Source organism: Spea bombifrons, chromosome 4 (assembly GCF_027358695.1).
Source record: "Spea bombifrons isolate aSpeBom1 chromosome 4, aSpeBom1.2.pri, whole genome shotgun sequence".
NCBI classification, from domain to species: Eukaryota; Metazoa; Chordata; class Amphibia; order Anura; family Pelobatidae; genus Spea; species Spea bombifrons.
This window is the reverse complement of record NC_071090.1, coordinates 89255088-89268275: the sequence shown is the minus strand read 5'-3', so window position 1 is coordinate 89268275 and position 13188 is coordinate 89255088. Positions and strand designations below refer to the sequence as shown.

At 37.5% G+C, this 13188-nt stretch overlaps 1 protein-coding gene across 1 annotated transcript; it reads left to right on the top strand.

Annotated features, from left to right (window-relative positions):
* The first annotated feature begins 4891 nt into the window (after positions 1-4891).
* Positions 4892-5764, top strand: LOC128491455 (F-actin-capping protein subunit alpha-2-like). The gene has a single exon (XM_053463776.1). The coding sequence runs from the start codon at positions 4892-4894 to the stop codon at positions 5762-5764; it is 873 nt and encodes a 290-aa protein (XP_053319751.1).
* The last annotated feature ends 7424 nt before the right edge of the window (positions 5765-13188 follow it).

The window sequence follows — 13188 nt, the reverse complement described above, 5'->3', positions numbered from 1 at the left end:
AAATCTAATGTCTAATTGGATTGTGACACTATGTATTAAAAAGTTATCAGTGAATTTCTCCTTGTTCTAGCCCTTTTTTTGCTGGATTACATCCAAAGAGCCCTTATGTGACTCTGCATCTTACTCTATGAACATTGGTCCACTAAAAAGTATTACAAACATATTTGTTGGGTAAACAAGCTGGCTTTGCGGCACATTCCCACTGTTTTATTTTGAAGAAATGTAGCCTTGTAAAGATAATTTCCTCATGTAAAGCAATAGACTAACCACATTAGACATATGCTTAGAGTCCCCTGAGCTCTGATAGATAATCAGCCAAATAGCAGTAGCTGCATTGTGCAGGCTGCTGTAGCCATGAGACAATTGCTCAGCCAGGTCAAATAATGCGCAACAGCTTACAAAATGAATAGGTAAGTAGATTTTTCAACAGTGCTGTGAAAAAGTATTTGCCCCTTCCTACTGTCTTCTGTTTTTGCATAATTGTCACTCTTAATTGTTTCAGATAATTAAATTAATCTTTAAAATACAAAGATAACCCAACTAAACACAAACTGCTGATTTTAAGTGATGATTTTATGCATAGAAGGAAAAAAGCTACCAAAAATGAAGTAGGCTAAAAGGTCTCAAAAAAGCAGCCGATGGTGCTGCAATCTAAAGAAATTTGAGAACAGATGAGAAACAAAGCCATTGACATCTATTTGTCTGTGAAGGGCTGCAGAGCCATTCCTAAGGCTCTGGGACTCCAGAGTAAGACCATCACTGATCGGCTCAAAAGAAACAATATTAAGGTTTTGGAGTGGTCTATTCAAAGTCCTGACTTGAATCCAATTGAGTTGCTGTGGCGTGACCCTAAAAAGGAAGTTAATGCTTTAAAAGCCTCCAATGTTGCTGAATTAAAACAATTCTGCCAAGAAGAATGGGCCACAAATCCTCCACATGATGTCTTCTCAAACTTTAAATGCTGCTAAGGGTGTCACAAACATTTGTTTGGTGTTGGGAGAATTTTTTTTCACATGGGTGATTAAGGTTTTGATTAACCTTTTACTTTTAGTAAATAAAACGAATGTTTAAAAGCTGCATTTTGTGTTTACACACATTATCTTTGTCTTATGTTGCTGGATGATCCGAAACATTTGAATCCATTGGACTGAAGTAGAGACTATGCACAACTAGGACATGGTGGGATGCTGCTACAGCCAAATATTAGATCACATTCTCTCCATATGTCTCCACTTTTGCAATTAAGCTACACATCCAGGAAGGCTGGAAAGACTGGTGGCATTCTGTAATGGGGGGAAGGAATGTCTATCAGGACTTCCTCTAGGTCCTAGCAGCAAAAGTTTAAAACTCTATAATGCCTGCTCAGTGTTAGATGAGACAACATTGTTTGATCTTCACATTGCCAATGTTCACTGAGAAATGCCAGGTTATGTTAATAGATTTTGCTTAGCAATATAAATGAGTTCAGGTAACAAATATCTCTTATGTATACAAGTGTGATGAAAAAGATGTGACTATTTCCCCCTCAAGGTATCGTATAATATGCGGGTTGCTAAGACATGGCATGGCACAGTCTGGTATTTCTATTGGGCACGTCATTAGCCATTACCAGTGCGTTTTACTGCAACAACATTCTGATGTTGTTATGACAACCCTGTTTTCATCACATGGCAGCAGAAGTCAGATAGACAACCTCTCCTTCACTAACACCTTTAACATATACTGACAAGGTGAGATCAGTTTATTACTAGTTTTAAATTAAACGGTATTGCTTATAAATGGCATTTTCTCACTGTAGAGTTCTGTTTCATTTGGGTTTATGTTAGAGCTGTATTTTATCAATTTTATTTCTCTAGCCAAGGTCTTCAAAGTAATACTTCTTGCTTGTTAAATAATATCCTCCCGCCGTGTGCATTAAACTCATTTGTAGGATATTACTTTACCACTTACTCCATGAAACGTTAATAGCCATGACACTGAAGCCGTGTTTACTACATTTAGAGAACTTAGATGGTGCTGATTAATGTTTTTGTTATATTTACACTTATCCCATGGCTTACACCCATTTACGACTGTAGTAAACAAAGGGCAGACTAGATGGGCCGAATGGTTCTTGTCTGCCGTCAGGTGCTAGGTTTTTATAACAAGTCTCCTTAAAGAGTACGCATAAAACATTGTGTTCGAAACCATGATGGGCATCATGAATTGTGACAATAAAGTTAATCAGCTTAAAACACTCTCTCCATCAGTCTAAATTTCAAGCTCATTTTAGCAATTTTTCTGCAAATCCAAATTGTAATGTGATTTACTAATTGTTATGTCCTGTTTACCCATTATACAGCACTGGTGAATATGATGGACATACATAACTCAATTAATTAGTGTTAATAATTATAATAATAAGTACATTACTTGAATCATCAGTGAAGCAGCGACGCTCAAACAGAAGGAAACAAATTACGATTATTTATGCATACATATTATGTGTATATAACATCATCAAGGCATGATGAGCAGCTTCTGGATCTGCCATAACACTAAAAATAGCCATATTACGGTAGATATACTATATATATATATATATATATATACTTTTTTTTTTAAACTACAGTATCAAGCAGTAAATCAACCCTACATTGTTTTGTATGGAAGAATTTATCGGTGCAATGAATCCATGCTCAGGTGAATGAATGCCACACACTGATAAAGGAGTCATTTATCAGTAAGTATTGGCTGTAGTCCTGAAGCTACGCATGGCTGGGAATTCTTCAGAGCAAAAGACGTTGTTCTCCCACATATCATTAGCTCTCGAGCACCCTTGTATTGATTCAGTACTATTTTATCTTCCCAATGTGTATCTAATTGTGTACATCATCTTTTTCCACTAAGTGGAATACAGATCTAACCTTTATTATTAGAATAAGTGTCAGCAGCAAGCAGCATAGCCTGCGTATATCAGTTCTTCTCACTAAAATGAATTAGGTGCATGTGATATGGATTTTAGCATTTATTTTACAATAGGGATAAACAACATGTTCTCGATAGTAGGCAATGTAACATAGAATTTGACAGCACATAACCGTTTGGCCCGTAAAGTCTGCTTATTTTTCCTGATGTATAGACACAGTCGTCAATCAGTCCTTGGTCTTAGATAGGTTTATGCCTATCCCATGCGTGTTCAAATTTCCTCACTGTATTAGCTTCTACCACTTCCAATGGTCGGCTGTTCCATTTATCTACCATCATCACAGTAAAGTAGTGTAGTTATGCGACCTTGAAATTTTGAACCCATCACTGAAATTGCCATAAAACATGTTTTCATTTGCAGTAAAAGAGTTAACACATTCATCTTTCATCCATTTAAGCTTTCCACTCCGACCTGTACAAGGAATCTTACAGTGGAACAGTTTGTAATAGCATTATAATAAAATGATGAGTTTTTCTTTTTTTTAACCAAATGTCTTATCGCTGCTCTTTGCTCTGTGACTACTTATAATACAGATTTTTGGTTTAGGAATAACATTAAAAAAGAATCACTATAACAATAAAGTACCAGTGAGGCAAAACTCTGTTTCAGGAAAGATTGTTCACCGTGAAGATCTATTTTGATTAGTATAAGTACTGACATTTTGCTAATAGTCAATAATAGAAATACATTGTTCTTTAAATAAACAAATTAAAATTGGTTTTGAAATACATTGTTCTTTAAATAAACAAATTAAAAGTGGTTCTGAAATAAATTTTTCTTTAAATAAATAAATTAAATGTGGTTTTGAAATACATTGTTCTTTAAATATACAAATTGAATATTTTTTTTTTGTTTTGTCACCAATTAACCTTACAGTTATCAATAACCCATACTCCATATTTTTTAAATAAATGTTTCTTTTTAAAATAGGTTTAAGGATTTTTAGCTAAATTGCCATAGAGCTGATTATGTCATTTTGGACACTTTGCCCAAGGTCTCCAAAAATGCCCAGATTTTGTTTTTCACACAAGTTTTCAATTTAACCCTAAGTACTAATTATACATTCACATCCAACATAGAGATAACCTGATGGAGAGGAATGATAAGATACCTTTCCATTTGGTATAAAAAAGCATAAGGTTTCAGTTCATATGTATTAGTTCCTCACGTTTGTAAACAGTTCCATGGAGTGCATAGAATAGTAGAATGTACTATTGGGAGAAGTGACAACAGCTTTACCCTTATGAGCCTGGCAAATGGGATGGCAGCATGTTGTTACCATTTTTGTTTCATGGATTCTGTCCACTTTGGACACTGTCCATCAGAAGTTGTTTCAAACCATGCACGCTAAAATACAAGTGATGAAAAACTATTTATTGTCACATTAAAAATACCAACTGGAATGTTAGAGGACTTGGAATGTTCCGTTAAAGTGGAAGGTCCTGTGGACAAACATATATTTTTATTGTAGCATAAAAGAGTGCTGTATATAGTGTGTTGTTTAGCATTGAAGGAAACCTAGGCAGCTTTTATAGCATTATATGTGGCATTATGCAATATCCTCTTAGCCAGTGCATTTGCCCATAGCTATCAACAGTCTCAATTCTGCTTTACTGGCACCCGAAGCAGATCACACATCATGTACCCTAGCGTTTCCCAATGATAGAGGCCATGATGCAGGTAAATATGTATTTTCACTGTGTGATCTGTGGCCACAGTATGCTATTTAATGCAATCTAAATGTGAGTCCACAAAACAAATTGGAATTTCTAGTGAAAAAGTAAATTAATTATTATGTTGTGATGAGGATAATTAGGTCTATTGTTTCATCATTCATTCATAAATGTATTTAGAAGAAATTAGCGATTCACCTTTTTTTCATGTTTATCTAGAAAATTGCAAAACACCATATAAGTTGCGATGATGTCGAGCACTCAAAGTTTGCCCAGAAATCAAAGAATTCAGGCTGCGCTTAACCTCCTGATGCAGGCTCCTCCTGGAGAGTTCAACAACGTATTTAGTGATATTCGTGTTCTCTTCAATGATGATGTAGCACTATACAAAGAGGTGAAAAGGTTGTGTGATAAATACAATAAAGACAACATAATACCTATACATCTTAATGGACATCATGTTCTCATTACTCGTCACAACGAGGTGAAGAAAAACAGATTCTTTGATCCACACAGCCGATTGATGTTCACATTCAATCATTTTACTAAAAAAGCTAGTGATTTCAAGCCTGTCCTTGTAGGAAGTAAACAAGAAGCAGAGCATGAACGGTGGAGACATGCCTTCCAGGAGTCCTTAGATGACTATGTCAAAAACCATTACCCCAGTGGTGTTTGTAATGTATACTGCAATACATTGCTTCGTAAAAGAGGTATTGTTGTATGTATCGAAGCACATGATCATAATACCTCAGCCTTCTGGAATGGACTTTGGACGTCAGAATGGACTTTACCTCTTAGTCTACCCACCACCAAAGTTGCAGGATGTATTAAGTTACAGGCCAATTACTACGAGGGTGGCTCAATCCACTTGTCAACCTGTCACACCTTTGAGGAAACTTTGTGTCTTAATGGAATAAAAGAAGCAGCAAATAGATTGGTAGAAATTGTAAAGAAGTCAGACAACACAATTCAAGCTGCTCTAATTGAAGAGTACAATTCTTTCTCTCATACTTCCTTAAAGGCAATGAGAAGACAGCTGCCAGTCACTCGGAGCACTCTGGACTGGAACAAAATATTAGCATCCAGAATTTTAGAATCCAAACCAAACTCAAGCACCCTTTGAAGAATAAAGCCTATGGTTTGAAACAACAATGGCAAATAAATGATTTGTTTAAACAGAGTAACTGGTGGTATTCAGTCTTTGCATACATTGGGAGGAAAGGTCAACATTTTAACACTTTTAGTACAGAATCAACAGGCTTTTTTTAATAGATAGGTATACAAAAGGAAAGGACAGACTCTAACATTAAAACTAAATGTAATTTTTGGAATTGGATGCTGTGTATAGTGTGATTTGAGAGTTGAAAATCTTATTATCAGTTAATGATAGTTAAGTTTGCCCCACTTGATTATCAAAAAGAGAATAATAAAGTCCTCAAAATTAAACAGAAATATAAGAAAAGAAAGAGAAGATATATCCTATTGCAGCCTCTGTATTTCTGAACACTGCTGAAGAATAAAAATATTCCCCTGGATCATGTTCCTGACATACCGTATTGGCTCGGATATAGGCCGAACCCGAATATAGGCCGCACCCTAAAAGTAGAGGTGCTTTTTTAAAGAAAAAAATGTGTGCCCCCCCCGAGATATGCTGTCACACTACCCCCCCCGAGATATGCTGTCACTCTGTCCCTAAGATGTCCCCCCCTGCCAGACTTACCGGTGCAGACTCCACGGGGTTTTGCGGGGCCGGCGGGGGACATCTACGCATAACGCGTATTCAACTTCCACTGCCGGCACTTCCGCCGTGGGAAGTACCGGAAAGGAAGATTAACGTACATCACGTAGACGTTCACCGGCTGCAATGATGCAAGCATAAACAACCTCCGCTGCCGGCACGTCTGCACATCATGCAGACGTGCCCGCAGTGGAGGTTGTTTACGCTCATCGCCGCTGCCGGTGAACGTCTGCACGATGCGCTTAGAAAGTGCTGGCAGGGGAGGCTGTCTGTGTGTATCGGAGAGTAGGATGCAGGTCCCCTGTACCGCTGCGGGGGATCTGTATCCTAACCCTGCTGCCTGCCCGGCGCCCGGAACTGCATGTCCCGGGCGTCTGGCGCTAGACCCCGAATATAGGCCGCACCCCCACTTTAAAGACTTAAAGTGGGGGAAAAAAGTGCGGCCTATATTCGTGCCAATACGGTATATGTTGTAAATGCTGGAATGGGTGGAGTACGGCACAGTAAAAAAAATTATACAAAAAACCCATCTACATAATTTCAGTGTAATCAATCCGTACTATTTTAGTTGAGGGCCAAGTGTCAAATTCACTAATGTAACTGGTGAAAGGCACCCCTAGAGATTATCGATTGCATAATACATGGGAGGAACATTGCGGTGGATTAAGTATGGGTGAGATATGGGGCAACAAAGTCCACATGTTTATAGTTGAGAATAAGCTAAAATCCTTGCATTACCAACCATAATCATGCATTTTTATTTACGTTGTACCCACTACGGATGCCATGCCCAGGCCACTAGCGAGCATGAGCAGGCTGCTATAAGGCTGCAGTTTTACCCTATGGATCCATATGATCCATCGAGTGTAAATTTGTTCTTGCATGAGATCTGTAACGTCTAGGTCCCGACATGTCATCATGGTCACCATTTCATCATCCATAAACAAATCTGTAATGAAGGATGGGTTTTCTAGCAGTCCTTACAGCATTTTATGTCTTTCCTGCTGAAGCTGGTAGCTCGGATGCAGAGAAGACGAGTCACAAAATAGCATCTTTTAAAAGTGCCTGGGAAATTATATTTTTAACATAAAAATGAAACTATGTAAATGCAAAGCTAGAGAAAAAAAATCATATCCACTTGTAGAGTTTAAATTACATTTGTATGTGAAAAACATATTAAATAGGTAGCTCTTGATATGTTTATTTCACCATGAACATGAATTATTCCCGATTAAACAGTTTGTGTAATTTTACCAGCTTACTTTATACAACCATGCCAAACCTTGTTAAATACAGGTTAGGTGACATAATCCCCGTATAGGAAGCAGAATGGCAGAGCAGGAAGCCACCTTGTCGTGTTATGCTATGTATCTACACCAAACCAGGTATAGTTGCATGGCAGACCCCAGACTGGTCATCTAGAAACTGGGCAAACACCTGATGGGCCGGTGGCTGAAGGCACCGCACACTGACCTTTACTGCTGCCCCAGCAGCGAGAGCGTAGCAGGGACGTATGTTCCACGTGTAACCAAGGAAGGCCGCATTTACATCATCTACCAGCCGCTGGCCTTAAAGTGCCAGGGCAAATTTCCTACACCAGGTCCAGCACTGGCAGGCCTATAAAAATCTAAAATACCCCCCTCCATACACACAAGTGATTACTCAATAATTGTGGGCCCCTTTTTGAAAAACTGAAAACGGCCTATAATTAAGTTAAATAAAAATGCACAGTATCATTGGAATTCCAAAAACAATCTTTATTTAAGTATATACTAAAAGTTTAAATTGTTACTGACAGATCAGGAGAGCTCAGCAAATATTATATACCGTATATCCTGTATATCTGTTTCTCTCACCAAAATGTTGGGCAGATCTCACAGGTATTTGTCATCTTTCTCCCACATGTTTATTACCGTATGTTGTGCTGGTATGTATACTTGTGTGCACTGTGAAATATGTATAATATATTGTTGCTTAAATTCCGCCTTTTGTTTTGATTGCACTTATTGGGTTGTGGGAGGCCAAACTTGTTGTGGTCTTGGTACGCATCTTATCGTTCACTCAGTAAATCTTGCTGATGTGTCTAGTTTTAAAAAAAAGACATCTTCATAAATTTTAATATTGGAAAGTAGATTTGTTTGCAATTTTTTGATTACCATTGTGTATTGATGTCATACCGGCCAGATCTGTAAGAGGGCATTAGAACTCGGAATATGCGTTTCCATCCAAATTTGTAACTAGCGACATATAAACATTTAACATAGAATTCTAACTCCACAATATGATTACACTGTAAGGAAATTTGTGTTGTGGCTTGACGGCACATCTCTGCTGGAGCCACTCTATCAATCACAGCGTAAACATTTGACACCATACATTTAATGTTATCCTAGATGTGATTTCCAGCCGTCATTCACTATAGTAATATCTGCCCCACAGCAATACCTGTAGGCTTTTAAATATTGTAATAGATGTGAATTTCGCATCATTCTGGTATTTGCCTACATTTACTCTGAGCACTGGTATTTAGCGTCTGAGGAATCCCTAGCTGGCAGTCATCACCTCTGCAGATTTGCATATAAATATAGGCAAGGAGACGCCAGGTTAAGATTACTTTTTTTTTGCAACAACATTTTATATTTTCTATTACCATATTTTGACTTTTCTTTTAAAATTACAGTGCTATGGAATGGGTCGGCTATTTATAAATAAATAATACATAAGAAAAGAGATATTCCTTGGTTTGATAAAAGATAAATGGTATTTCGGTAAGCTGCAATTTCACAACATGCCCTTAAGTCTGAGCAGTGAATGGGATTCTCGACATGAAGAGAGATAGAGACTTGTTCATAATGCAGACCCATTGTGAGAAGTCTTTTTCCTGCAGTGAGTTTTATTTGGAAAAGGCTGGTGTGTCTACTACTGCGGGTGAAACGCGTTCTCCATTAAAAGAGTGTTAAGGACACTAATGGCATATGGATCGCCTTTTCCCCTCTGAGTAATATCAATAAATGTTATGTACTGTTTGTTTAGTGATGCTGCTAGGCATGCAATGGTTTTTTTATATACAAGACTATTGGGTTTTCTTTGTACATCAACTAGACTTTCAGACTTGCACATTATAGTCGTTTATGCATTCTTGAGGTCTGATGTCTACAAAGATAAAAAAGCCTAGTTAAGGCTCAATATTTACTCATTATGATCACTATAAAATGGGAAACCACATGCACTATATCTGAAGTGTTCTTTGTCTATTAGTTTCTATTTGTTTTAATTATATTATAGTTCTACTTACATATCTTTATTTCCCCTGTAGATCATGGTTAGAGAAACTCCTGTTCATTTGCCAAATTATGTGTCTTGGAGTTAAGCAACTGAGCAGCAGGTTGGCCAACATTAATGTAGAAGGTGGAAGAAACCCCTGGTGTCTCTCTGTATTACTCTCTCCCATAGCAGTGTGTACCCAGTACTGCTGGTCGTTAGTGTGAATAGAGCTGAAAGGCCAGGCAACTGCCCATGGTACTGAAGAGGTACATAATCCAATGCTAATTAAACTTGCTGACACTATTCTATCTGATCTGGATCGATTTAGGAGGATACAATGATTTGGTTTGGGTTGTACCTTGCAAATGAGCTTTGGTAACAAATAGCGTGACCCTCTCTGAAGCTTTTTCTTTTCCAGATCTCTCTCCTCTCTACTCATTCCCATTATTCCTATTAAACTGTCTATGGGGTAGCAATGTCTATAACCAAAAACACAGACTTTCCCTAGCAAAAGGACCCTTTACACATACACAGTACTTTGGTGGGCTAAGTATACTTAATGGTATATGCACCAAACTTAAGTAATTTCTGTTTGCCAGATTTATGCATTATGAAGGACTTTTCCTGCTTGAAAGCCAAGGCGGTCTGCATCTCCTCCAACTTAAACTATGCACTATGGAGGGTCTCCTTAACCTTTCATGTAGGAAAAGCTATTTTAAATGACTTTAAATGTTCACCTTACATGCAAACTCATGGGTTAAAGAATAAACTTGCAAATTCTTTAATTGTTCGGGATCATGTTAAGTGCAGTTTCCTTTCTTCTATGACTGAAACATCCAATTTTATATTCACCTGAAGCACAGGCAGCAATCCACTCAAGCAGACAAATGGTAGGCATAGAAGTGTGATGATTAGTAAGCAGGAAACTAAAGCTTCAGTCACTAATTTCAAATAACTGCCAAGTGGCACCACTGAGTTAATGACACTATTGAATTGTAATCATTGTTTTTGTAACCTCAGAATGCTTTGGAGTAGTTAAAGAAAGAATAAAGGAGGCAGCTTTGTCTGCCTGGTAATGTCTGGTGGTATTAAATGACTGCCTTGTGTGAGGGTCCTTTACAAAGCGGAGGGATTGACAGACTGGGAATTCAGTTCCTTAAAGAAATTCAAGCTCTCTCTTCTTTTTATTTTTTTAAAATTTTTGTGTTAATTTTATTTCCAAATTGAGCATTAGCATGCCATTTAAATAAACTGGTTATACAGAGGAAATAACACACTAGGTGCCACATGGACCATCAATCCATTGCAAATGTGTTGGTTGCTCCTCCTAATGGGGTTTATTCACTATAGCGGGAGTTTACAGGAGGGTTTCAAATTACCATTGAGCTTTTCCTGCCAAATATTCCAGCTGGTCCTATATAATGCATTGTGAATTTGGGGAGATTTTTTTCAAGGTCTCCCACCCTTTGAACAATGCATTACGGAGGGATAGCTAAGCCCTTCTCACGCAAAACCATCAAGGAATGTCATCTACAATTCTTGTGTTATTCCACAGTCACAAATTATTATTTTAAAGAAGGGTGAATATAAAGTCTGTTAAAGATAACCCTTTATTGTTTTATAATTCTTTTACTTGCACACTGTTAATCGATAGCTACCCTTTTTTTGGATTCATTACAAGTGACCTGTTAAATTACAAGGCACGCATACTGTAGTTTTTTGGATGTTTATACAGTTTTGGAGGTTTATACACTAAAGAGGTATTTGCCAGGAGAGAGTTGTGGCTTTAACCTCCTCACTTCACCAATCATAGCGATGGGCCATCCTTAGTGATCTTCTGCTCCAATAATAGCTTGGATTGTCCATTATAATCTTGTCCAGCTCAGCCCTTCTTCCAGAGAAATTTGCCAATCCTTTTACAATGGATAGAGTTTTCCAGAAGTTGAAATCACAACTTTGCTGCCAACTCCTGCCTTAGTAATCAGACCCTATTAACAATAGACACGTCATTACTAGAAAGGCACACACTATATATGTTACCAAAGCTCATTGGCCAAGTAATATCCAATCCATACAACAGTATTCATTTACTCTTCCTGATTGATGCATTCAAACTGTTAGAATCAAGTCCGCAATTGTAATTAGCGATGGATTACTGGAATGCCCTGTACCTCTTCAGGGACCTATTATAGTCAGGAAGACTACAACCTTTAGACTTCCATGCAGAACACAGCAGATTTGGTTTGTAGCATGAAATATACTAGCACAACAGGCCATATTTTATAGAGGGGAAGCCTTTGACCTCATAAGAAGTGATTGCGAGTTTTCATGAAATATGGTTGATGGCTGCAAGCAAAATAGATTTATTTAATGCAAAAGTGTACTTATATACAACATTTTGACCCTGAAGATCTTTGCTAAGACAACCAATTGAAATGGGTGAATTGTTGGGTTTTATAAGGCAAGGACTATACGGGATGATTGAAACTTGGCTGGGTAACCCTTATTTTGACACTATATTGACCGTTGTAGCTTTTTTTTTATGTTTTAAACTCTTATGTTACCTATATTTGCTTTATGACGCTACCAAGATTTTACCGAATTATGGAAAAAGGATGAAATGTTTGCATCTCTAATACAATGTTAGGACTGTTTTTCCTATAGGCTGAGCTACGCAGCAACATCCAGCCTTGGAAAATCCAGAATAAAACAAAACACAAATACTGTAAAATCTTGCAAAGGTTGCATACCAAATATACCTATTTTAGGACGTTTATTGATATGGTTAATATTATACATAAAAACATGGTCCCATATTTACCTACAAATTTAGTTCTAAACTTAGCATACCAATTATGGAACAGTGGGAACCGTGAAAAAGGTGTAGATTCCACTTTAAGACATAATACACCATTCAAGATCTAGGTTGAATTTAGTTATGCTATATTTTAGTTGGACTAATAATCCGGTTAAAGTTTCACCTATGTATCCATCCTTACCATCCATCACCTTATGTGAGCATACCAGGCAATCCAAGGGGCATGGTTTTAACATTCATTAGCTAAAATGGTACAATCTGCTGACAGAAAAGAAATAACAGATCATAACAAGGAAATGTTACTTTAGACAATATGTCATCTCTCGTCTATTTATTTATGTATGAAAAAGTCATTTGGCATAATATGACAATGCAGACCACTGTTAAGTTCATCGCTATTCCATTGTACTCTTTTGACCTCCTTTAAACAAAATGTGAGGCTTAATCCAATGTTTCTTTCTGCAGGGTGCAAATAAAGAGTTTGCTTCCAAGAGATAAATTGTTTCTACTGTCTTTTTGCTCTGCTCCACAGGCAGCTTTCTCTTATTGTCCTTTAGCTGTGACTAGCCATGTGCAATCTTGCCACAATATTGATAGCATCCTGAGAGAATATAAACATTGTCATGATTCTACTTCCAAGGTGGCTCTGATGTTCAAGAAACCGCTCAGAAAGTCAATATTGTTTCCACGTCACTCTGCCAATTATGACACTTTCTTTCGGCCCACA

Excerpts from the sequence above, each read along its gene's own strand:
- LOC128491455 (XM_053463776.1), top strand. The coding sequence starts at position 4,892 with ATGTCGAGCACTCAAAGTTTGCCCAGAAATCAAAGAATTCAGGCTGCG.